This window comes from Ursus americanus, chromosome 2 (genome assembly GCF_024610735.1).
Source record: "Ursus americanus isolate L20-20 chromosome 2, mUrsAme1.1.p, whole genome shotgun sequence".
Lineage (NCBI taxonomy): Eukaryota > Metazoa > Chordata > Mammalia > Carnivora > Ursidae > Ursus > Ursus americanus.
The window spans coordinates 10,238,392-10,261,192 of NC_142128.1; the positions used below are offsets into that span (position 1 = coordinate 10,238,392).

At 58.1% G+C, this 22,801-nt stretch overlaps 1 protein-coding gene across 5 annotated transcripts in view; it reads left to right on the forward strand.

Moving 5' to 3' along the window:
• Positions 1-22,801, forward strand: part of CLIP2 (CAP-Gly domain containing linker protein 2) — a 71,312-nt gene that overhangs the window by 12,022 nt on the left and 36,489 nt on the right. For 4 of the 5 annotated variants that reach the window (XM_087868226.1, XM_045786164.2, XM_087868234.1 and 1 more), the window contains exons 2-4: positions 87-187; positions 7,964-8,154; positions 21,578-22,140. In XM_087868226.1, coding sequence (XP_087724352.1) covers positions 8,031-8,154; positions 21,578-22,140 — 687 coding nt within the window. In that variant the 5' untranslated portion in view covers positions 87-187; positions 7,964-8,030. Of the gene's footprint in view, positions 1-86; positions 188-2,776; positions 3,899-7,963; positions 8,155-21,577; positions 22,141-22,801 lie in introns of those variants that run through there. The other variant, XM_087868230.1, reaches the window with a different exon arrangement.

Genomic DNA, 22,801 nt, shown 5'->3' on the forward strand with positions numbered 1-22,801 from the left:
TCCTGGTTCTGAGTGTGCCAACTCTGTGTGTGTGTGTGTGTAAGGCAAGGAAGTATACTGACATTGACTTTCCTTCCCCTTCGCAGACCCGACACAGCCCTGATCCCCTTTGCCGTGCTGAGAGACGGGATCTGAACCACCTCCCAGCCTGAGAGAAGATGGCCCCGCTCCAGTGTGTCCATCTCAGGTAAGACAGACAGCCTGGTCTTTCCCGGGGCTCTGCCGTCACCCCAGGCTCTGGGGAGGATGGGGAAAATGCTGACTTTACAAATTGGGATCTTGAGCGTAGAGGCTGTGAGGATAGTGAGCACGTCAGACTGGACCCCAGTCTTCTGGACTCAGCCCTGCTTGTCCCCCAGCCTCAGATGCCAGAGAAACCGGGGTCCCCTGGGGCCCTCGGGTTGTCCTCTGCTCAGCCCCTGCGTGCCCCACCCTCTGCATCCATGCCGCCAGATGCCATCTTCCCTGCCTCAGCCTGCTTCTCCTTGAAGCCACGTTGACTGGTGGAGCCTGGGTTTCAGCCCCAGCTCTGCTGTGAGGCTTGGGCCGGCCCCTTCCCCAGGCTGGTTCTGGATGGCTGCCAGGCCCCTTGGTACTCCCGGGGTGACTCTGGACCCCAAGCAAGGCCCGTTATGTCCCCGTCCTTCTTGGGGCCACCATCTCCTGCCATCGGCCCACAGCCCTAGGAATGGCAGGATTGAGCAGCCTGGGCTGGCTCCATGGGGCCTCGCTGATCCGGTGAGAGCCAAGGGTGGGTGTGGGGACGGGGTCACAGGCAGACCGGCGCCATCTCCCCGGCCGTCCCAGCCCCGAGGGGCAGCTGGCGTGAGGCTCCCGGCTTTGGCTTTCCCCTCAAGCTGGCAGGACTCACGGGGAGGGGGCCTGTCTCAGCCCCGCCCTGCTCTGTGCCCCCACATGGGGATTCTAGCCTCAGCCCCAGGCGAAAGTCCCCGACCTTGGCCAAGTGCAGACAAAATAAGCCTCCCTTCCGAGAAGGATGGGACAAGCAGTGAGCGCCAGCTGGGAGCAGGCCCGGGGGGACGGTAGTCACACCTGCCTGCTAGATTCAGGGTTTGGGGTGGCGCTGGGTTTCTAGTGCAGGCGAGAGTGTTGGGGTGCCTGGTGGGGCAGGGCTGGGGGAGCCCACACCACACAGACATAAGGGGAGCCTTGGCCTGGCAGTTAGCACCTGTGTGTGTGTGGGTGCACTCTGTTTGGGGCCTGCCCCCCCATTCTCTGGGTAGGTGTATACAGGGAGGGGAGCGACTCTTTGCTTTTCCCCTCCCCTGTGTCTGTCTTTACATTAAAAAAATTTTTAATTGGGGCGCCTGGGTGGCACAGCGGTTAAGCGTCTGTCTTCGGCTCAGGGCGTGATCCCGGCGTTCTGGGATCGAGCCCCACATCAGTCTCCTCCGCTGAGAGCCTGCTTCTTCCTCTCCCACTCCCCCTGCTTGTGTTCCCTCTCTCGCTGGCTGTCTCTATCTCTGTAGAATAAATAAATACAATCTTAAAAAATTTTTTTAATTGAATTTTATTTAAATTTGATTAACGCATGTATTATTAGTTTCAGAGGTAAAGTTCTACATTTTTCTTTAACGATTGTGAATATTTTAGGCCCTCAGAAAAAAGGAATGGACAGAATATGTTCAATACCCACGTATGTCCTGCAGGACTTCAGAAACGAATCTTAGAAATAGAGCCCCAGTTACTGTACCCCAGCCCTGTTTGCACCCCGAATCCCACATCCCCCGGCCATTGTGTGGAGCGCTGTGGTCAGCGCCGATCAGCGCCCTCCTGGTGCCTCCCGGGCCACGTGGTCCAGGTTCGGGCTCCGCAGCCACCAGCCCGTGTGGCTTGGCCTTGCCAGCTCCTGGTGTCACCTGGCTTTTTGACTTTTTGCCCATCTGATTGGGTGGGAAACGGGATCTCCTTGTGGCTTGGATTTGCACTTCCCTGCTGACCGGGAGGCCCAGCGCTATCCCGTGGCATCCTCTCCTCGAAAGCTGCTTGTTCTTACCTGTCTGTCGTTTGTACCTGTCTGTGGTTCTTACCTGTCTCTCCGGAATGTCCACAGACCTTTCTCCCTCATGTCCCATGCTGGGGGGTCCTCCCAGCCTGGGATTCTCCCTGGCCTTGGCTGTCCCCAGTGACCCTCCCAAGGGCCCCATCACTCGGCCTCCTGCCCCTCCCCCCAGTGTCCCTTGGGGACGTCACACCTGGCATGTCCCAAACCCGGCTCCCTCCTTCAGCCCCTGCCTTCTCTGAGCTCCCTCCCCGTGTAGAGAGACATCCCCTCCTGCTGGGACCCTGGGTGCTCCCTCTACACCCACACCGTTGGCCACCAAATGCCGCTCAGCTCTTCTCCCCTCTCTGTCCCCTCCAGCCCCCGCCTCTGTGGTGGTTCAGGCTACATTGTCACGTCCCTTATCTGTCACAGAAGCCCCCGGGACCGTGGCCTCGCTGTCCTCCTTCGCCCCAGCGCCCTCATCAGCTCCTGAGCGATTTTGCCAGTAGGCACATCTGATCTGTCACACCCCTTGCTTGATGCCCTCCTCGGCGCCGAGCCTTAGGGCTGGTGGTGACCGCTCAGGGGCCACATGGAGTTCATCTCTGGGTGCCCCACCACCCGGTACTCGGGTCACAGGGCTGGGGGGTGGTGGCACGGGCACCCTGGCTGCTGACCCCGGAGGTGGGAGGAGGCGGAATAACCCAGGGGAGCCCCTGATGTTGGGGGTGGCAAGCATGGGCTTGAAGGCTGGGCTTCAGCCAACAACAAGTCTTGCCCAAGTGTCTCCTTCCAGCCGGACGGGCCTGGGTCTCCGCAGCAGGATTCCTGGTGCCCGCCTCCCTCACCCCCTGGGCAATGGCAGCACCCCAGAGATGGGCTTTCCACTGCCCTATTTGGCACCTTCCCCCATTCCGTGGGGCCACACCCTGAGCCTCTGATTGGCGGAAAATTCCTGGGCCTCATTCCCCACTGAGTCTGCAGCCCGCCACCCCCTGGGCAGCTGAAATGGAAACCGTGAAATGCAGCCCGGGTTTGTCTTTGGTAAATGGCAATTGAGGGCAGCACAAAGGGGGCCTGTTGGTCTGAATGCTGCCTGCCCTCCCCTGCCCCTCCCCTGCCCGCCTCGCCTGGGCCCCGAGTCCTTGGGGGAGGCGGCATGTGCACCCCGGGCCTTCCGAGATCATAATAGACACCGAGCAGAGTGGCAGCTGCCCTTTCCCGGCGGCTCCCGTGGGCCAGGCGCGGAGGGCCGCCCGTGGATGTGTGTTTGGACTTGCCTGTCCACGTTCCCCAGGGGGAAGCGATACTTTCACCCCATCTTACAGGCCATGCAGCAGGCTCCCACCGGGCCACGGACCTGCAGCCACTCATGGTGGGTCAGGGTTTGGACCCACGTTGCCTACAGTCTGCTCCCTCCCTGTCTCCCAGGCCTGCCCCGCCCCCCAGAGTGTGGCCAGTGGCCAATTTATCACCATGTCCCGGCCTTTCCCAAGAAAGCCCTTCCTTCCTCTATCCCACGAGCAGGGCTGAGTCACAAAGGGGTGATTGGCCCCAGGTCTCCTCCCCCTCTTCCTGTTCACCATTTCTTCTCTCCTCCCCTCTCCCCTTCCCTCAGCTCCCCCAGCTTTGGAGACCCTGGGGGTGGGGGCAGCCGCTGGCCTCTCCGGCCCGGCCCTCCCCACGCCCTGGCGGTGCTGGTGGGCCGAGTTAATGAATGCTGCAGCCGGCTCCTCTGGTCTCCTTTGTCAGTGAGGCACGCGGGCGCTGCCCCCAGAGGCCAGGGGTCTCACAAATGTTAGTCCAGGCCCTGAATGGCCAGCCTAGGGAGGCAGGGGAGAGCCAGCCCCGGGGCTGGGTCCAGCACGGCCGCTGAGCAGCGTGTGATGTTGGGTGAGTCCCTGAACTTTTCTCAGCTTCCCATGCTGCTCCTGTGAGATGGCTCCTGGCTCCCGAGGGCTCAAGGGGATGAACGAGGCCACATTCCTGCCAGGCCTTCATCCTGGAGGCTGCTGGGATCTTCAGGGTCCGGGAGGGAGGAGGGCAACTCTGGGAGCCTCCACGGAAGCCTCCCCAGGGAGAAGTGTCCTGGAGATTTGTGGCTTTGGAGGCCTTTGTCCTCCGGGCAATGGCAGGTGTGCCCTCACACAGGTTTCCAGATCACGGGCTCTGGGCCAGGCACTGTGCTGCGGCTGGGTTCTCAGAGAAGCTGGGGCCCTTTCTGGGGTTGCCCGCGGGCTCCCGGGAGGCAAGATGAAGATAAATGGGAACAGTATCATCTCTCCTCAGCTCAGCGTGCCATCCCAAGGGCTCTGTGGACGGGGAGGTTCCGGGAGACTTCGCGGAGGAGGAAGCATTGGGCTAGGTATTGCATAGGTGGTTGGAACAGGGCAGCAGGTGGGAGGAAAGGCACAAGTGAGGTCTGGGAGGTGGGGAGTTGTCAGGTGAGTAGTGAGGGAATGCGGGGTCACCCGTGGCAGTGCTGGTTGGGGAGACTCTGATGCTAGGGATGCTGTTACAATGCCTGGTCCCTGCCTTAGGGGACATGCTGGCTAGTGGGAAGGTCAGACTTGGCTACATGAAAAGCCATGGCATGGGACCACCAGAGGGGCTGGTCGCCACAAGCCACTCAGTCCTCCATGCTGAGGACGTGAGGGGGGGCCCTTCTAGGCCTCTTGTCAGGATGAAGGATACCACAGTAAACAAAAAGGACCCTAGTCCCTTTCCTTGAGCAGTAGTGAAAAACAAAGCAGGCTGGAGATGGGGAGGACTGGGTAGGGGTTGTAATCTTAGAAGGTGATGTTGGAGCAGATGCTTGAGGGAGATGAGCAATGAACCTGGATATTTGAGGCCGAGGGAATAGCATGTGCAAAGGTCCTGAGGTTGGAGCGTGCTTATTGTGATCCAGGCGTGGCCGGAGGCCAGCATGGCCGGAGTGAACTGGGTAAGGGAGGGCCATAGTGCTGGAGGTAAGAGATGAGGGGGACTTTGAAGGCAGGCTCACTAACTTCTATGGAAAGCCATCAAGGATTTTATTTTTTATACAATTTTTAGAAATTAAGATTTAGCTTACGGACCATAAAATTCACCCATTTTAAATACGGCTTGGTGACAACTTTGATATTTAGTAAAAAAATAAGTTGTGCAGCCATCACAATCCTTTTTTGGGGCACTTCTGCGTTCTGGAAAGTTCTCTCATACCTGTTTGCAGTCAGCCCTAGCTCCCAGGCCCAGGCCACCCCCAATCTGCTTTCTCTGTCGATAGTTTTGAGATTCCCTATCAATAAGAATCACGCAATATGTAGTGTTTTGTGTTTGGTTTCTTGCAGTTAGTGTGACATTGTTGAAGGTGGCCAATATCTTGCATATGTCACAGTCACTTTATTATTGCCAGGGTATAGATACCCTGCTCATCACTCACCAGGTGATGGGTATTTGGTTGTTTCCATTGTTGGGCTATTATGAATAAAGTTGCTATGAACATTTTTTTGTGGATTTTTGTATGAATATGTGTTTTTATTTCTCTTGGGTGGTTGGGTCATATGGTCGATATATATTTAACTTATTTTTTTTTAAGATTTTATTTATTTGAGAGAGAGATTGAAAGAATGAATGGGGGGGCAGAGGGAGAAGCAGGCTCCCCACTGAGCAGGGACCCCGATGTGGGACTCAATCCTAGAACCCTGGGATCATGACCTGAGCCGAAGGCAGACGCTTAACTGACTGAGCCACCCAGGTGCCCCGTGATTAGAGTTCTTTACGTGTTCTGAATATAATTTTTAAAAAGATTTATTTATTTATTTGACAGAGAGACAGCCAGTGAGAGAGGGAACACAAGCAGGGGGAGTGGGAGAGGAAGAAGCAGGCTCCCAGCAGAGGAGGGAGCCTGATGTGGGGCTCGATCCCAGGACCCTGGGATTAGGCCCTGAGCCGAAGGCAGACGTTTAACGACTGACCCACCCAGGTGCCCCTGAATATAAGTCTTTTATTAGATGTATGATTTGTAACATTTTTCTCGGGGGTGGGGGTTTCAGGCAGAGAGGGGGCCCAAAGGCATGGAGAGGGGGCTCCTTGCATGTCTCTAATCCCAGCAAGAGGCCTTCCTCTGCCCCGCATGTGTGGGACCCTGCATCAGGATTTCCTAGGTCAGAGGGCACCCTGCTAAGCCGCTGGAGCGGGAAGCCAGTTAGCCACCCATAGGGTGGGATCTTGCTGTCACCAGAGAGCGTGCTCACTTGCCCCTGCTGGCTCAGTGAGCCGTTCGGGCTTGGGGGGATGCCAGCAAGGCCTAACCTAACCCGAGAGTGATGTCTGCAACCCACAGGTGCTTCCCTGGGGAACGAGCTTGCTGGAGGGCCAGGTTCTGGGGAGCGAGGGAGCAGCCTCGTACACCAGCTGATCGAGCGTCTCCTGGGCCCCAGAGTCCCTGGGGTGTCAGAGTCTCCCGTCGAAGGATTGGAGTGTTGGGTTTAGAAGGCTCTAGGACCAGGCCAAGGCTGCCGACCATGTCCCATATTCCTGTTGGCTCACCTGGGCGTTTAGGTGTCGCCACTGTGTACCTTGGGGGATTACTTGTCTCTGCTATCGGGCCTGGCAGCCCTCCATGAAGAGCCATTCCTGCCGTGGCTGTGCTGAGACAGGTCATAGTGTCGCTGGCTCAACCTGCTGACCTGACAGCCATTCGGAGGACACCTTGCAGACTCCTGCTGTGAGCCTTGTGGGTTGGCTTCCATATGAGTCAGAACCTTTTTTGTTTGCAAGCAACAGTGCCCCTCAAATAAGTTTAGGCAAAAAGAGCAAACGATGCAGGTGTGTGAGGATTTGTTGACTGGTGTAAGTGAAGAGCTCAAGGGACCAGCTTCAGGCTCAGCTGGATCCAGGGTCTCCGTCCAAATCCAGCAACTCAGCTCTGCTTTCTCCACGTTGGCCTCGTTCCCTGGCAGGCTTGTCCAGGCGGTGACTGGTCTGGCCCAGTAGTTCCTGGCATCCAGCCCACACCCAGGCAGCCCCAGAGGAAGGAAATAACCTTTCCTAAAGGTACTAGCCAGAGTCCAGGCCCTGGTGTTCTTTGGGTCATATGATTTTCCCTTAACTAACCACGGGAGCTCTGGCCAGGCCTGGGTCGTGTGTCCACTCCCCGTGTGTGTGGCGGGGTCAGCCCGTATAAGTCTTATGGATCAAGAATGGAGGAAAGGGTTCTCTGAAAGGGAATAGCATCCCGTGACCATGGATGGGGTAAGGATGGGGCTGGACCAGCAGAGGCGGCATCTCCTATCGCATCAGAACCGAACACCTGGAAAGCACGGACTTCGCCTGTTCCTGGTCCCCGGGGGTGATGCTTTTGCCCAGAATCCTCTGCCCATCTCCTGGGGCTCTGTGTTCTCTTTTCCCGCTGGACAATGTGCTTGCCAGAGAGAGACCTGCAGCTCTGGGGCAGGACCGGGTCTGGCCCGTGGCGAGCCCTCCATGAGCATCTGGTACAAGAGAGGGTGTGCGCGCGGGGCCGCGGAGGAGAGGGCCAGGGGACGGTGGGCCTGTCTTGTCTGCCCCAGGCTGTCCATGCGTGTCAATCCGTACCAGCCTCTGTTCGGTGGGAGTCACGCTCAGCCATTGGTGGCTGCACTGACCTGCGGGGTCCCGTGGAGGGCTGCTGTGGCTACTACCGCTTTTCCTGCAGACCCCCAAACCAGCCTGCTCCTGATTCTCACCTCCCGGGCCCACAAGGTGGGCAGAGACAGCATGCCTGACCTCGGAGTCCAGCAGACCAGGACACGGGCCAGGCCACGCCATTGCCATGCTTGGTACCACTGCTCTGTGCCTCAGTTTCCCTATCTAGGAAAGAGGGGTGTGGTGATCCCCGCCCCACTGGGTTGAGGGTGCAGGAATCCCGCTGTGTTACCATCAAGGGGCCCTGACCAGTGGTGACATGATGAGGTGATGGCTCTTGTCTGCCCGCAGGTGAGTGACAATGGTGGAGAGGACGTGACCCACACGGACCCTTCTCCACACACCGACTGGCACCACCATGCAGAAGCCCAGCGGCCTGAAGCCCCCCGGCCGTGGGGGGAAACACTCGAGCCCCGTGGGCCGGACGTCCACCGGGTCGACCTCTGTGTCCACGGCAGCGGCAGCCACCGGCTCCAAGGAAGGTGCGCGGGGCTGAAGGTGGTGGGTGAAGGGCCGGGTGTGGGGAGTGGTGCTTCCAGAAGAGCCCGTCAGAGACCAGCCTGGGGGCTAGCAGCACACGGAAGTTCTTCCTTTTGTCTGGCTGTCATCCCTTTCCTAATTATCTAGCACCGAGCACCAGTGCACGATTTAGTGTGTCGTTTCCTTCCACGCTGCCCCTCCTTGGGGGGCAGGTCCTCCTGCGGGCTCCGCTTAGGGGTGAGAAAGCGGGGATCTGGGTGGGCATAACACTGGGCCCAAGGTCACTCAGCCAGGGTTCAAACTCCAGCCTCCAGTGGCTTCCCTACCCCCATGGTTTCCCTTCCAGGGTCTGGGAGTGTCCTAGCGAGCCAGCCCCATCTTCCCGCCAGCCTTGTCTGCCACCGAGGACCGTGTCCTTTAGCCTTTCCGTACCGGACCCCTCATCCTCCTGCTGGTGGGCAGAGGTGGGGGCCGAGTGCCTGGGCTGGGGGTGGGAGACAGCTGTTAGCTACGTGCTCTCATGAAGATGAGAGTCAGACAGCCCCCGATGGAATATTCAGGAAATTTGATGCAGAGGTAACTTGCCTGTCATCTTACCCCCAGAAGCAACTGTTATTTTGCTTTATATCCTTCTACTTCTTTTTTCCTACCTACTTGCAATCATGCTGCATATGCAACTTGAAAATCTGGGTTTTTTCCTTCTAATATGATCAAAGTGGATTTTTCCACGTCATTTTTAATGGCTGTAAGATATCTTGTTCTTCCAACAACTATAAATCAAAGGCCTGCTTTGTTGACACAGTCTTAACCAGCAGAGCTCTCCTTCTGAGCAAAACCGGATGTGGGCCCAGCCCTCCCCTGGGGCTGCTGATCTGGTGGGGGGGGTGGAGTGTCGGAGATCCTAGAACTGGGGCCTGACCTGAGGACGGGACAGGTGAGCTGAGGTCCAGACGGTGACGGTCTATTAGTTGAAGAGGAGATGGTGTTCCAGGCAGAGGGAACAGCTTGTGCAAAGGCCCAGTGGCAGAAGAGCACATGGCAAATATTAGGGAGGGAAAGAAAGAGAGTGAGGCTGGCATGTGGCCAGTGACAAGCGTGCTGGTGAGACAGGGTGGGCCACGGTGGGGACAGCTTGGGACTCTCCAGGGCATTTCACTTCTGTTGTAGTAACACCAGGAAGCCACCGGAGAGTTTTAAATCAAAAAGAATATGATAAAAAAGAATTGGAAACATGTTCTTAACTCACTCTCTGCAGTTGGGGATGACTGTTTCCTATTTTTCCACTTTGATAAATGACACTGTGATGAATGTCTTTGGACACAATTCCTGGCTTTGATTACACTCCAGCTAGCAGGGTAAGACACTTTCCGTCTCATCTGATTGGTACAGAAGTTTGGAGAGACGGAAAAATAGCCAGGGGCCAGATTAGGCAATCTGGGCCCTGGGTGGAGTCAAGGAAAGTCTGAGCCAAAGGTACGGACAATTGGCAGAACCAGGGCCCTGGCAGAGCCTGACAGCCAGGCTGGGAGAGTAAGGAAACTGTGGTGTGGCCCTGCAGCCCCCGGGCAGATTTCTGCAGGCAGGCTTGTCCAGAACAGCTCCTCTGGAAGCCCAGACTTCCTCTCCAACGTGGCAAATTCTCCCTTACTCATGACAGACATTACTGAGCGATGGGAAGAAGCCAGAGGGGGAAAACAAGGAGGAAAGGATGTTCCATGCGGACAGTATGAGTGGTGCAAAGGCCCTGAGGCAGGAACAGACCTGGTTTGTGAGAGAAGGAAGGAAGACAAGTCTGGGTGGAGAGGAGTGTGCAATGGGGAGGGGGGCGGAGGCAGATTGTGAAGGGCAGGGGTTCGGGTTGGTTTTCGGGGTGACGAGCTATTGGAGGGTGTTAGCAGAGGAGTGGGGAACGGGTTGTGGGGATGAGGAGCCGGGTGAGGAGGCGTGTAGCCACCCAGGTCAGGAGTCCTGCGCTCACTGCCAGGCCTAGGGGAGGTCAGAGGCTGACCACCAAGAGTGGGCCATCAGGGAAGGCTTCCTAGAGGAAGCGGGAGTGAGCTCAGCCTTCAGCGTGGCGGGAATGTGAGTGTGGAGAGGAGGAGGACGTGCTGGCAGCGGAGGAAGGGTCCGGCAAAGGCACTAAGGGGGCTGAGCTTGGTCCAAGTAGGGGTCGTGTGGCCATTCTCTGGGAGAAGTTCACCAGCCCGACCCAACCCTCTTGTCTTCTGGAGAGAGGCCCCGTAGCGCCTTCTGGGTTTTGTCCTTTACTCCCTCCCTGATCAAGTGGGGCCTGAATTCTGGCTCTGGTCCAGCCCTTAATGCCCCTTCTGACTGCCCCTGCTGTGTGACCCTGGAAGAGGGACTTAGCCTCTCTGAGCTACAAATGGGATCCAGAGAGTTAATGAGTGTGAAGTGCTTGCAAGTACGAAGCTCATGAAAGAAGCCTTTTTTTTCCTTTCGCCTTCCCTTCGTAGTCCCATTACAGGAAAATTCGCGAGTGATAAAAGCAGCAACCACCACCCTTCTGCTTAACCTAATCACAGCCACCGCTGCGATAGAGCTCCTTCCGGTCTTTTCTCCTATTGCACGTACCGTTTGAAGCCGTTCAGTCGTGGGCCGTGCCCAGATCTCCCTCTCACTGTTCCACGTCTTACTGCCTTCGGTGGGAAGTGCCCCCCTGAGCTGCTGCGGTGTCCTTGCTGTCCTCTCTGCAGCCTGCTGCTTGCTTCCGGTCACACTGCACGGGCAGAGCCCCTGAGGGTGGGGGCTGGGTGGTCTGACTCTGCCTGGGGCCCCCCGTGCCCCGCCCCCCGCAGGACTGTTCCAGAGAGAGGAGGTGCCACGCCGTGAATGCCCAATTGATGACAGAGCCACACCCCCGTGCCCGCCGCTGGGCACGCAGGCGGCAAAGGCCGCAGCTGGGCTTGGTGTCCCCCTCCCTCTGTCTCTGGCACCCGTCTCTGGCACCCGCTGCCCCTGCAGGTCCCAGCAAGACTTCCAGGCGGTGGGGAGGGAGCAGAGAGCCCAGAGCAACTGGCCTGGTGAGAGGGGAAGGAAGATTTCTGAGGCCCACAGCTGCTTTTGTCCCTGCTCTGCTTGGGGTCTCAGAACCAGAGTCTCTGCAGAGGAGGAGGGGCAGGTGGAAACACCAGAGGAGGACAGGGTCCCCCCCCCCCCCCCGCTGACTCCTCGGGCTCCCTCACCCACCCCATGGCCCTGGCCATCTGCTGTCCGAGGTGCAGGACGTGCCCACCCCTGTTGAAGGCCGGGACCCTGTGTGAGGGGCGCTGGGGCCCCAGAGGTGGGTCTGGTGGAGGCTGGATCCTGGGGGTGATGGGGGGGCAGCGGCAGCAGTAAGCGGGACTCGGCTCTGGGAATCAGGGCAGTGGCTGTCTCCCAAAGTATGAGCTCAGCCTCCGGGCAGAGGGTCTGCCAAGGGCCGGGCCTGGACCGATGCCCCTGCCCCCCCACCGTGTGGGGGACGGAGAGGGGCTGCGTCAGTCCCCCGAGCTGGCGCAGACAGCAAGCGGCAGGAACAAGGGGCCGTTGGAGGGGGACTGTCATACTAGGAGGTGGCCCAGAGGTGGTCAGAGCGGCAGGTGCACAGGAGGGCGGTCTGAGACCCGCCAGTGCGCAGGGGCTCGTGAGGTCGGGGGCAGCCCAGCCAGACAGGATGGAGCCCCCCTGGAGGCTGCCTCAGCTCAGGCTGTCGGGGATGGTCTTGCTCAGGTGACAAGTAGCGACCAGCCCAGCCAAGGTGGGAAGAGCATCCAGGCAGACAGAATACTGGCTGCAAAGACCCTGAGTCTTGAGATGTCTGGGGGCCAGAGTGTGGCTCGAGTGGGCCAGGGGGAGTGTTGGGAACAGGTCTGGGCAGGCGCCGGGGCCCCAGTGGGGAGCTGGGAGCTGGCACAGGGACCGCCTGAGGCTTTGGAATCCATCCTGGGCCTGAGGAAGAAGGGGGTCCAGGCTTCAAGGCCGGTGGCCAGGACTGGCCAGGCCTGCTGATGGGCTACAGCCCTCCCTTTGAGTCCAGAGCCACCTGCAGGGGTCGGGCAACCACTGCCTGGCGATGGTGGGCAAGAGGGGGCGGCAGCGGGCTGTGAACGGGAGCCCTCAGCCCTTCCCTGAACCTGCTTCTGGGCCTCAGGTGGAGGCAGGCCAAGCCAGGTGGTATAGGGGTCCTTTCTGGCTCCAAGGAGAACGGGTGACATGGGGAGTGACATGGGAGGGACTCAGGGTTGCGGGGCCCAGGGACAGACAGAGGCCGCTGCCGTGCTCCCCCTGCCCCTCCCCAGGCCAGACAGGTCCTCAAGGGGCCCCTCCCCGGCTCTGTGGTCCGGCTCCAGAGGTGTCCCATTTACGAGGGACGGTGTTTGACCCCCTCTGCTTCACCGAGGCGTCTTGCCATGCTGCTTCTCATGAACAACCCAGGGAGGGACCTGTTCTTTCCATTTTCAAGCCCACAAAACTGAGGGTCAAGCTGTCATCTGAGCTGTCCAGAGCAATAGAGCCCAGAGTGGTGGGGCTGGGGTGGAGGCTCAGGCCCTGGCACTTACTGCCCTGCCGCGGGGGTGGGGTGGCTGGGACCCCCAGTTGGTGGGGTGGCTGGGACCCCCCGTTTAGTCCCATCCTGGGCAGGTGGCAGGTGGGAGGAGTGATCCATTCTCATCAGGCTGGTCACAACTGTCCCCCAAATTACCTGTGGCCTTTCCTCATGCTGGGGACCCAAGACATGGAAGTCAAGGATGAGCGTGCGTGGGAGTTCTCCCTCAGGCAGGGAGCAGGCCACTCGGGGCACAGTCCCCCCAAAGCGCCTGCACAGCACTGGTCCCAGAGCTTTTCCATTCTGGCTTATGGAACTGGGGCCCAGATGCCCCCCATACCTGGTGGGCGCTCCAGACACGGGAACCAGTGTGCTGTGCCCCAAGTGGGCCCCACAGAGCTTGGAGCTGGCCTCTAGTCTTGGACACGGGTCCTACCCGACTCTGTCCCCTGGAGGATATGCCTTTCACCTTGGTGTCCCACTCCCTGGGAGGGCAGGTAGCATCATCCCCATTTTCAATCACTTGGCCCAGCTGCCCTGCAGATGTGGGCAGAACCAGGACAGACTTCCAGCCTTTGCTTCTGCAGAGCCTGCATGAGCCCCAGGCAGCACTCCACCCCCTTCAAGGTCAACTTCTCGGCCCTCCTCCCCTAACCACATCCTAAACTTTTTAATGGCATCAGGATGGGGAAAGCCAAGCTGAGCATTTCTGTGGCTGGGCTGCAGAGCAGGTGGGGGGCAGGGCAGCCTCCTCATGTTCCTGACGTCGCCTGGTATTGATCCGGGGGGCAGGGGCCCATCTGCCAGTGCCTGCCTGCCGTGGTGTGTGGCCTGGTGTGGCCGGAGCGGGACTTCTCCATGGGGAGCTGGCTCTGCTCTTTCCAGGGTAAGCCTCACACGTCTTTCTCCCCTTTGGTCCCTGCCTGAGTCTGCTGGGCGTGGGGGGGGGGCGCTCTGCCCTCCTGGTTTGGGAGTAGGGGGAAGGGAAGGGGACTTCTGACTTCCATTTGGCTCAGGAAGGATGCTGAGCTATCCTTGGGATGGGGCCCACCCCAGAGCGGACTGATAGATGGTTCCTTCTTCAGGGATGCTTGGCTGGAGGCAGCGGAGCAGGGGGATGCTGGGCCTGTTGTGGCCACAGGGGTGGCCTGGGCGGGCCCTGCCGTGGTCAGGGTGGGCCCCAGGGTGGATTTAGTCGGTGATCAGAAGGACTGACTGGAGAGTGGATCGGGCTCGGGGGATGCACTGTAGGAAAGCCGTCTCCCTTGAGGAATGCTATGGGGGCCCTGTCCCTTCCTTCATGACCTCTGCCTTGAGCACCTGCTGGGGACAGGAGGGGGCTTAGAGCAGAGGCTGCTTGGGGTTCGTGGCACATTTATGTATGTTGCTTTGTGGCCACCAGGGAGGGAGGTCAGGGTCGTGGCCAGTCTGCATTTCAGCCTGGTTATGGGCTCCGAGGATGGAGAGGGGAGTCGGTGTGGGCCCCCCTTCCCAGGGCTTGTGTTCTGAGTGGGACTCGGACACGTACTAGCAGCCTGGGAGGCGGGCTGTGCGAACCAAGTGAAAACAGAGTCCTGCAGAGTGGTTGTGCCAGTGAGGGGTGTTGGAGCTAGTCTGATGGACAGGCAGGGTTTCCTTAGGTGACACAGAGAAGAAAATGCCAGCGTGACCATTCTGTCTGGGACAGCCCTCGTTTATGTCTGTGGTCTTGGCATGATGCTGTATTAATAGCACCTCCCTTCTCTTCAAGGTGTCTGGTTCTGGATGATGAATCATGTGGTCACCTTTATAGCCCCTCCTACGAGGTTGAGGTCCCAGTGTTCATTAGCATGTTAAAGCCTCTGACAAGTCCTGCAGGAAAAAAAAAAACAAAAACAAAAAACACCTAACTTTGTTTAAGCCGCTATTTCTCAAGCTTGTTTGAAATTGGAGATTATTTATTTTCATAATACCTACTAATCCCCTGTGGAACTATGTTCTGTGGAACATTTAAGGAACTGCTTGCTTCCTTGAGGGGACTGGGCCTTAGCATAGGCTCACTTTTTTCCCTCTGGCCTTCAGGGACAGAGGGCAGACCTCATTACACTCCTCAGTTTAGAGCATTTTGTCACTGTGAGTCCCTGAAAGGCCCCTCTTGTGTTTTAGTAAAATTGATAGCTTTTTATCATGTTCCCCGCCTCCAGGAATCTGTGTCCATGTGCTCTGTGTTGGGACACAGAGCCCTGCTTTCTGACCAAATATCGCATCAGAAACACCTTTCCATATAATCTGGAAGAATTATTTTAAAGTTGCTTAGGGGGCGCCTGGCTGGCTCCGGCAGTAGAGCGTGCGACTCTTGATCTTGGGGTTGTGAGTTCGAGCCCCATGTTGGGTGTAGAGATTAATTAAAAAAAATAAAATCTTAAAAAAAAAGTTGCTTATGAATCTGAAAGACTTGACCCTAATTTATATAATGCTTCCCTATTTGGGGACACTTAGATTCAGGGTTTTGTTTTTTTTTTTAAGATTTTTTTATTTTAAGTAATCTTTACACGCAACATGGGGCTTGAACTCACAAGCCCAAGATCAAGAGTCACCCTCTCTATTGATTGAGCCAGCCACACCCCCTCAGGGGTTTTTTGTTGTTTGTTTTGTGAATGGTATGACAGTGAGTCAGTTTTTTTCTGTCTAAACTATTTCTTTGGGAAATGGACCAAAGATTACATTCCCTATTTAGTTTTTTCTTATTGAAGACGTATTTTTTTTTAAGATTTTATTTATTTCTTAGAGCATGTGAGAGTATAAGCAGGGGGAGGGACAGGCAGAGGGAGAGGGAGAAGCAGGCTCTCCACGGAGCAGGTAGCCCGATGTGGGACTCGATCCCAGGACGCTGGGGATCATGACCCGAGTTGAAGGCAGACGCTTAACCAACTAAGCCACCCAGGTGCCCCTATTGTATTTCTTTTCTTTTTTTTTTTTTAAAGATTTTATTTATTTGTACTTCATTTTTATGACATTTTTTAACCAAAGTAACACAGGCTTGTTAAAAAAGTCCGAGGTTAACCTAGAGAGTTCCCTGTCTAGAGTTGAAATGACCCAAGTGGGGAGTGATGATGTGAGTGGGTTTGTGTTTAGAGGGGCTCCCGGATGTCTCTGGAGGGGGTGAAGCAGGGCAGGGGGTGCTGGAGGCTGGGAGAGACCCTTCTGTCTGCTGCTGTGGCAGGTGGTGTGAAATCTCATGGGCCTGCTATCCGGAGGGGCCTCTGGGACCGTAGAGAGATGTGCATTTCAGAGTTATTTCTCCTGTGGAATTCCTAGATCTGATGATTAACTGAATTGGGGGCCACGGTGAGGGGGAAGGAATAATGAGGATTTGTGGTCTGAGTAAATGGATGTTGGGGGGATGCACTCCCCTGTTGGGGAGTACAGAGGAGGAGCTCTTGGAGGGGGTCACTGTGGTCTAGACCGTCAAGTGTGAGGTCCTAGGGGACATCCAGGAGGAGGCAGCTGCTGGAAGGGCAGGTCTGGCGGCCAGGGACGGGATCAGGACTGGAGAAGACAATGGGGACCCAACTTCTGCGTCTTCCTCTGTCACTTGGATCTTTTGCAAGGAGAGTGTATTAGTGTCTTTGAAACAGCAGGGACGGGGCAGCATATAAGCAGGAGCTCAAGGTGCAGAAGTGGGTTAGATTGTGGGGGGCACACAGTGTAGATCAGGGCTCCCCAGGTACTGACCACAGAAGGAGGACATTCCTCCTGCCTCTCGCCCCTGCCCTCCCCTTCCCTGCACTGGAGACGGTCAGAGACTTGGTGGTTCTCCGTCTTCTTTCCTGTCTGTCATTCAGGGGGTCTGTTGAGAATTCTGATGGGTCTTAGACTGGCCGCCTGTGCAGGGTTTGGGCTGGACTGGGACCAGCCGTGTGCCGGCACTGGCCCAGGCCCACTCCCGCTCCCGGGAACCTGTGGTGAAATTGTCAGGAATTTTACAAGGCAGATGTTAAACACAGCCTTTACCTAAAAAACTGGATCGTATCAACTTGCGATTAAATAAATTCTATTAAAAACATAGGTAATACATACTCAAAACTCACGACTTCTAATCGTACTTCTAGTGGTGTTTATACCACCATTTTACTACTGGCAAATATTACTGTTTTACTACTAGTAGAGTTTTATAGTGTCTGTGTTTTTGAGGTTACTGCTGTACGGTGGAAACACTGTATAATCTCTTTCCAGCTCCGTGTTCAGTGGGACACAACGCTGGTAGCTTGAAATTGACCATGGTGGGGCAATTTAGGGAAATCGGCAGACGCTACGGATCAGGGTTATTATTTTTCCCCTGGAGAGCTCATTGGTAAGCCTTTACCAGCACCCCACTGGCTGGAACACAGGACTACCAGGGTGGCCAGGGGGTGAGGAGACAGAGGAGTCCCATCATGGGGGCAGGGAAGCAGAGTCTCGCTGCTGGTGGATGGAGCCACTTCCTTCGAGACACAGCTGGATGGAAAAATACCTACAGCCAGAAGAGCAAAGGACCAAGTAGTGTCTAAATACGGCCCCACACGCTTTTGTTTTTGTTTTTTTTTTTAAGTACGCAGTCTGTGTATGCAACGTCCACGCACGGGGTAGAGTCTGGAGAAACAAACTGGGAGATATTAACGGTAACTGTGTTTGTATGGCCGAGCTATAGGCGCTTTCGTTTTTTAAATACATCAGTAACTCCGCCTTCTGATTTTTCTGCAGTGGACACGAATCATCTGTGTAGTCTAAACATTTAAATAGAAGGAGAAAAGCTAGTTGGCTGGGAAGGACAGTGGGTGACCGCAGGAGGGGTGTCGGTGGGGGAAGCTGTGACTTTGTGGGCTGGGGGGTGTTCGTGGCACGTGTGGTGAGCCAGTGAGGGGACAGAGGCTAGAGGTAGTGGGAGGCGGGTCCCTGGGGAGACCAAAGGGGGGTAGAGGTTTGCTTCTAAAAGGAGATGAACGTTCTTAGCTTTTCTATAGAAACCTGGGGCAAACAGTGGGCTCAGGGAGGTACAAAGGTTAGGGTGGGGGGAGACCAGGTGAACCTGGAGTGAGCCTCGGTCCTTGACAGAAGGAATGGGAACGATGCTCTGCTGCTCGGGGGTGTGAGGAATCCGTACCCCAGCACAGAGCCCGGGTGGCCCCGCCTTCTGGCAGCAGGACCAGCTCTGAGCAGGCAGCCTGCATCGAGGGCCTGCCAGCCTGGGGGCTCGAGTGGAAACAGGGCCCTCCTGAGCATCTGTTCAAGTACGGGGGGCAGGCATACATGGCGAAATACGGGATAAATATCTGGAAGGATGAAGGGGGTGGACGGCGATGCAGGTGGGCTGGCTTTTAGGAGAAGCAGTCAGGGAAGGCTTCTATGAGGAGGTGAGGAGTGAGCTGTGTGACTGACTGTCAGGGCAGAGGTTCTGGGAGGCGAGCCTTCTCTCTCCAGCCCCAGGCCCCCGTGGATCTAGGTTCCTCCCCGTCAGGGATGTGGACAGCTGAGTTGTTATCTGCACCCCACCCCCCTTGCCAGGACCCCGTTTGGCGGTGCTGTGGTCCCCAGTGTCTGACCCTGGGTGCTCAGAGAACGCGCTCCCTGGAAACTGAGATTCGGCAGGCATGGGCAAGGCCCATCCCCGCCTCCCAGGGCAGGGTGGGACCCAAGCCTGTGCAGGAGGAGGAAGGGCAGGTACGTTCTCCTCCAGGCACCCCTGACGGCCTCCCCCTCCACTGCAGCAGGCCGCCAGCTGCCGCCACCCCACACCAGGCCCCTCAGCCTTTTTCTTCAAAGTAAGTCCTGCTTTGAACTTGAAACCGGCAGTAAATTCCCTTGTGCCTGGAGTCTGGGGAAGGGACTCTGGAGTCTGGGGAAGTGCTCAGGAGGGGGTTAAGTTTCTTGCTGCCCTTTGCTTTCTGCTGCTCCGTGCAGGGCTCTGAGGGAGGAGCCTCAGAGCCCTGGGGGATGCCAGCCAGGTCTGATAGCTCTGGGAGAACAGGTGGGACGGGAGACCATCAGGTCCTGGCTGTTTCTGCCTTAGCCCTTTGTGGTGCTTTGGGGAGACAGGCCCAGATAGGGGAAGGGGCTTGGCCAGGCCCGGCCCAGCCATTCCTCATGGCTCCCTGGAGGGAAGGGGGCTCTGTCCCGGTTTTCCTTGCCTTCCCGAGCCCAGGCCTCTGGAAGCTTCCCAGCGCGAGTCGGGGATTTGATGAGGGTTTGTCCCCGTGAGGCTGGGGCAGCCGACGGCACCAAAGAGGAAAAATGAAGGGAACCCTCCCCCCCCCCAGGCGGGGTCGCCACAGGCTTGGGACCTGGATTTGAGCAGCTGTTGGAACAACTGGTCTTTGGGCCCATGACCCTGGAAGGGGCGGGGCGGGGAAGAAAGATTACCTGAGGGTCTGCCTGGCTCAGGACAGCTGGGGAGGAGGACAGCTGGGCGGGCAGCTTCGCGCCAAGAATAGCCACGCTGGGGCCCCCTCGACCTGGGATCCCCCTCTTTGCTCCAAGCAAAGAGGCCACGTAGGCACGGGCGCTAACCTGAGTCACAGCTGCCCAGGTCAGTTCGTGGACATCACGGAGCCCCGGGGCACAGAGAAGTGTTCTAGAAACGGATATGGGAAGGGCACATGCCACGCACGCGAGCATATATGGGGGCTGGCAAGGGCGGGAGGCCCTGAGCCAGACCAGCTGGGCCCAACTCCTGCCTGGGCATCTTTGGACAAGAGTCATGACCTCTGCTTCCTAATCTGCTCGATAAGAATATAATCTAGAGAAAGCGTCCAGCCCCTCAAGGGCTGGGCCAGCGGCGTTTCATAGATGGTAGCTGCGATCTTAATGACCACAGCGTTGGCTCCCTGCCGATGGACCCCACGGCTGCTTGGGCAGCGTTACGAGGGGGGCGCGGGCTGGGCCATATTCCACTTTGTGGCTTCCTCCACCTAACGCTGCTGTTCAGAGCAGCTTTTCCTAAGGAAGGTGCCCGCCTCATCTGCGGGGGGTGGACAGGGTTCCCGGATCCCTGCAGAGGCTCCTTGTAATACAGGATTATCCTAAATCAGGACTGGGGGCCCCCCCAGGAGCTCAGCCCAGGCACAGGGGACCAGCAGGACAAGGTCTGTGAGCTGACGATGACTTTCCGTGGTTTATGCCACCTGCGGAGGGCTCAGCCACCCTTGCCCAGGGTCCCCGGAACCTGCCTGGAAGCCGTTCTTCTGCCTCCTGGGTCCCTTTGTGATCGTTTTTCTTTAAATTCTTAAGTCTTCGTATAAATCATTCTCATCAAGATAACAGCAGGCGGCGCTCACCGTGTGCTTGTGCGGGCCAGGCACTGAGAACAGCCCCAGAACCGAGGTGCAGGCGAGGAGGAGTCCCGGGGGGACTAGGCTACTGTATGTCCCCTCTTAGCGCATCAGTGAACGGCTATGCTCACTGTGGATGTCAGTCAAGTTCGGCAGCTGAGCCCGTTGATCTCCCAAGAGCCCAGCTCACAGTTGAGAGATCCTCTTGGTCAGGACCCCCCATCCTGGCTGCCAAGGCCCTGGGTGCCACATGCTTCCCCAGTGCCGCTGCCTGGGTCCCAGGGTCCCAGAGAGAGAGCCCCTGTGCTCGGTCTCATCTGTCCGGCTTGTGCTTGGAGTTGTGTGGCTTCTCCAGCCCCCAGGAGCTCTGGCTTCTCGTCTTGATACAGCATTCTGCCAGGCCTGGGCTTCTTGGCCTTGGCCGAAAGGAAGATGCTGGTGGGAGCCTCCGCCCTGCGGCCCCTCCACGGGCCGCTGAGAGGGACTAGAATCATAAGCAGCTCTGTTGGGGGTGTGGCAGCATCCGCTTGCCTCCTGTCCCCATCTCTGCTTCACACACGCTTCAGCCTCTGGAGTCGAGAAGGATGGGGCCTTCTCTGTCTGATGCTGCATCTGGTGGGAAGTCGGGGCAGGGGGGGCAGCGTCCAGACCTCACGGTACAAATGGGTGGGTTTTCTGAGCCCCACTGCACAGGAGGCCCCCCCCCCCCCCCCCGCCGTGGGGCCCAAGAGCCAGGTACACACAAAGCAGTGAGTTCAGGCCCTGCTTTGTCTTTTAAGAGTGACCTCGAGCTGTTGCTTCCCTTCCTCCCACTTGCTTCTCTGTAGCCCATCAGAGCCTGAGAGGCAGGTCTCTTCCCTGCCTGGGTTTGAGTCCCACTTCTGCTATGTGGCCTTGAGTAAGGATGTTGCTTCTCTAAGCCTCAGGGTCATGCTTCCTCTAAAGAGGGGCTGGGCCAGGGCACCCCTCAGCCCAGAGAGCCTAGAGCTCAGCCCCAGGAATGTGGGCAGCGAAGGGCTTGCCTCCCACGCGCCTCTTCCCGTTTCCTGCTCTATGCAGCTGTAGCTCGGGAAGGGAAGACTCTGGAGTGGAGCAAGACGGTTTTCTGGCCCCTTCCTTCCCCTGAGGTGCCTGTGGTTGTCACCAGCTGTCCAGGAATAGTCTGAGAGCCTTTTGTGGGGCCCGGAGCTGACTGGGGTGGAAGGGTGGGGGAGACACAGAGCCCACTCACAAGATCTGAATCCCCCCTGGGGTCGAGGCGGGTCTCAGGTTAACAGCCAGGGGCTGGAGCCCACCGGGGGATGGGGAGGTGGCAGCTTGGAACCCTCCAGAACGGGTTCATTCACGGCCCTCCATCTTGAGTGACCCTGAGCAGTGAAAGGAGTTGCTCTCAAGGAGGCACTTTGCTGAGATTTTGAATCCTTGGAACCTGCCAGGAGGGGTTGGGAGACAGGGATAGGCCTCAGGTCGCCTAAGGCCCCACGGCCTGCCGCGCCTGCCTCAGTTTCCCCACCAGCGAACTGGCGCGGGCACCTTCCGGCCCCGACTCTGCGCGCACGGGGGCCCTGACCGCTGCCTCTCTCCCGCCCGCAGGCTCCCCCCTGCACAAGCAGGCCTCGGGCCCGGTCACCCCCGCCGCCGCCCCCGCCCCCGCCGCTGCCGAGAAGCCGGGCCCCAAGGCGGCCGAGGTGGGCGATGACTTCCTGGGGGACTTCGCGGTGGGCGAGCGGGTGTGGGTGAACGGCGTGAAGCCCGGCGTGGTGCAGTACCTGGGCGAGACGCAGTTCGCGCCGGGCCAGTGGGCCGGCGTGGTGCTGGACGAGCCGGTGGGCAAGAACGACGGCGCGGTGGGCGGCGTGCGCTACTTCGAGTGCCCGGCCCTGCAGGGCATCTTCACGCGGCCCTCCAAGCTCACCCGGCAGCCCACGGCCGAGGGCTCGGGCAGCGACGCGCACTCGGTGGAGTCGCTCACCGCGCAGAACCTGTCGCTGCACTCGGGCACGGCCACGCCGCCGCTCAGCAGCCGGGTCATCCCGCTGCGCGAGAGCGTCCTCAACAGCTCGGTCAAGACCGGCAACGAGTCGGGCTCCAACCTCTCGGACAGCGGCTCCGTGAAGCGCGGCGACAAGGACCTGCGCCTGGGAGACCGCGTGCTGGTGAGTTCCTGCGCCCTGCCGTGCCGCCTTCCCTGCGGTTGGGACCGGGGGTGGGGGTGGGGACTGGGGGGGGGGGCTCGGGTGGGGCCCAGGCTGGGGCGCCCAGTCCTCACCAGAACCACAGAATGACCTGGGACGCAAGTAAAGTGAGCTTTGGAGACTGGTGCTGTTGATCCTAGGCAAGTGTCTTAACCTCTCTGGGCCCCAGTCTTCCCAATTATAAAATGGGTTGAAATGCGTGAATCCACGTCATGCCTCTAGACCGTGCTGGATGCTTAAGAAGTGCTCCTTGAATGTTAGCTCTTGCTGATAATGCTCCACTGATATCCTCCCACTAGCGTGGATGGGCCAGGCCTATGCTGGAAATGGCTGAGAACCAGAGTTCTCAAGATCCCCGGCCCAGCGTCGGGGGCTTCAGACACCTAATCAGCTGTGACACAGCGATCACTATTGTTGTGGGGGAGACAACTGGGTCACCGGAGCCAAAGGGACCGCCAGCCGAGTCTTCCTGCCAGGGGCCCCTCCCTCTGGCGGTCCCTGGTGTTGGGGCCAGGTTGGAAGGGGGCAGTGGCCCCCAAATCCTTATGAGCCTAGAAACATCCTTCCCGAGTCTGAATGAGGCAGTGCTTCCCTGTCACCTGCTGTGCCCGGCCTGGGCTCG